Source organism: Phalaenopsis equestris, unplaced genomic scaffold (genome assembly GCF_001263595.1).
Source record: "Phalaenopsis equestris unplaced genomic scaffold, ASM126359v1 Scaffold209456, whole genome shotgun sequence".
NCBI lineage: Eukaryota > Viridiplantae > Streptophyta > Magnoliopsida > Asparagales > Orchidaceae > Phalaenopsis > Phalaenopsis equestris.
Genome location: NW_018228617.1, coordinates 15,172 through 16,193, shown reverse-complemented (window position 1 = coordinate 16,193; position 1,022 = coordinate 15,172). Strand labels below are relative to the sequence as shown.

Genomic DNA, 1,022 nt, shown 5'->3' with positions numbered 1-1,022 from the left:
CGCGGAGGGTGGGGAAGTCGCGGAGCACGAATTGAAACCATTTAGGGTCTTCTTCGAGGAAGACGGTGGTGCCGCCGGCGTTGAAGGCGGACCACATGGGGGAATCGTGACCGAGGCCGAAGACGAGGAAGTTGCAGGGGGAACGGCGGCGCAGGATGTTAAGGGAAATGGAAATCTCGGAGCGGGATTGTTGGGGTACGATTGAAGAAGTCGCGTAGTGGAAAATGGCGGAGAGGAGTTCGTCGGCCGGTTGATGAGGATGGATGGAGGGGGGGAGGGAGCAAAAGAAAGGGCTGTCGCCGCGGAGGATGAAAGTGGAGAGGAAGAGAACGCCGGAGAAGAGAAAAGCGGCGGCGGCGGAGGCGGCCACGGACAGGGTTGTCACTGGCCTGTTTAGTACGGCGGTCGTGCCCATCTTCTCCGGGCCTTCGCGCTATCTACCGTCTACTTTCTTCTTTGAAAATGAGAAATGCGAGGCTATATAAATAGAGGCATTTTATTTCCCGGGAATGGCCCGATGATAATTAATAGGGGTATTTTGGGAAGTCAGTAGGTGGGGATCTTCTACGTAGCGATGACTTATGAAAATGGTGCGCTGTTCGCCGCGGGGGCACCTCCGGCACGTGCCAATTTATATTTTGTTAGCGATTTTCATTTTATGCTATAATTTAATTTTCAATTTTTGTTCTGCACTTAAATTACAAACTAATGTGAAAAGAAATTCGTAGAATAATGGCATGAAGTGTCGTAAGTGTTGACGAGTCATATCGTTGTCCTGCTTTCTTTCTTGCTGTCCCGCATCGGGGTCTTGCGTCCGCAGCAGCTCGCATCTGGATGTGCTGAAATTTTGGGATCACGACCTGGGAGATGACTTGTTGCTTTTGATCTCATCGGTGGGTGATGAGTCGCTGCTCGTGACCTCATCGACTTGCGGGTGTCGGGCCTCAGCTTCTTGCAATGAATCAAACATATATACTATGTGTTAAAACTAAATATTGTTTTTTTCATTTATAAATTTCTAT

General features: G+C 49.6%; 1 protein-coding gene across 1 annotated transcript; it reads right to left on the bottom strand.

Annotated features, from left to right (window-relative positions):
• LOC110036664 (probable methyltransferase At1g27930) lies at positions 1 to 809 on the bottom strand (the record flags this gene model as incomplete). The annotated part of the gene is given in 1 exon segment (XM_020741163.1): positions 1 to 809. A coding segment is annotated over 1 exon segment (415 nt), but the record flags the coding sequence as incomplete, so codon positions are not given.
• Between the last annotated feature and the right edge of the window lie 213 nt (positions 810 to 1,022).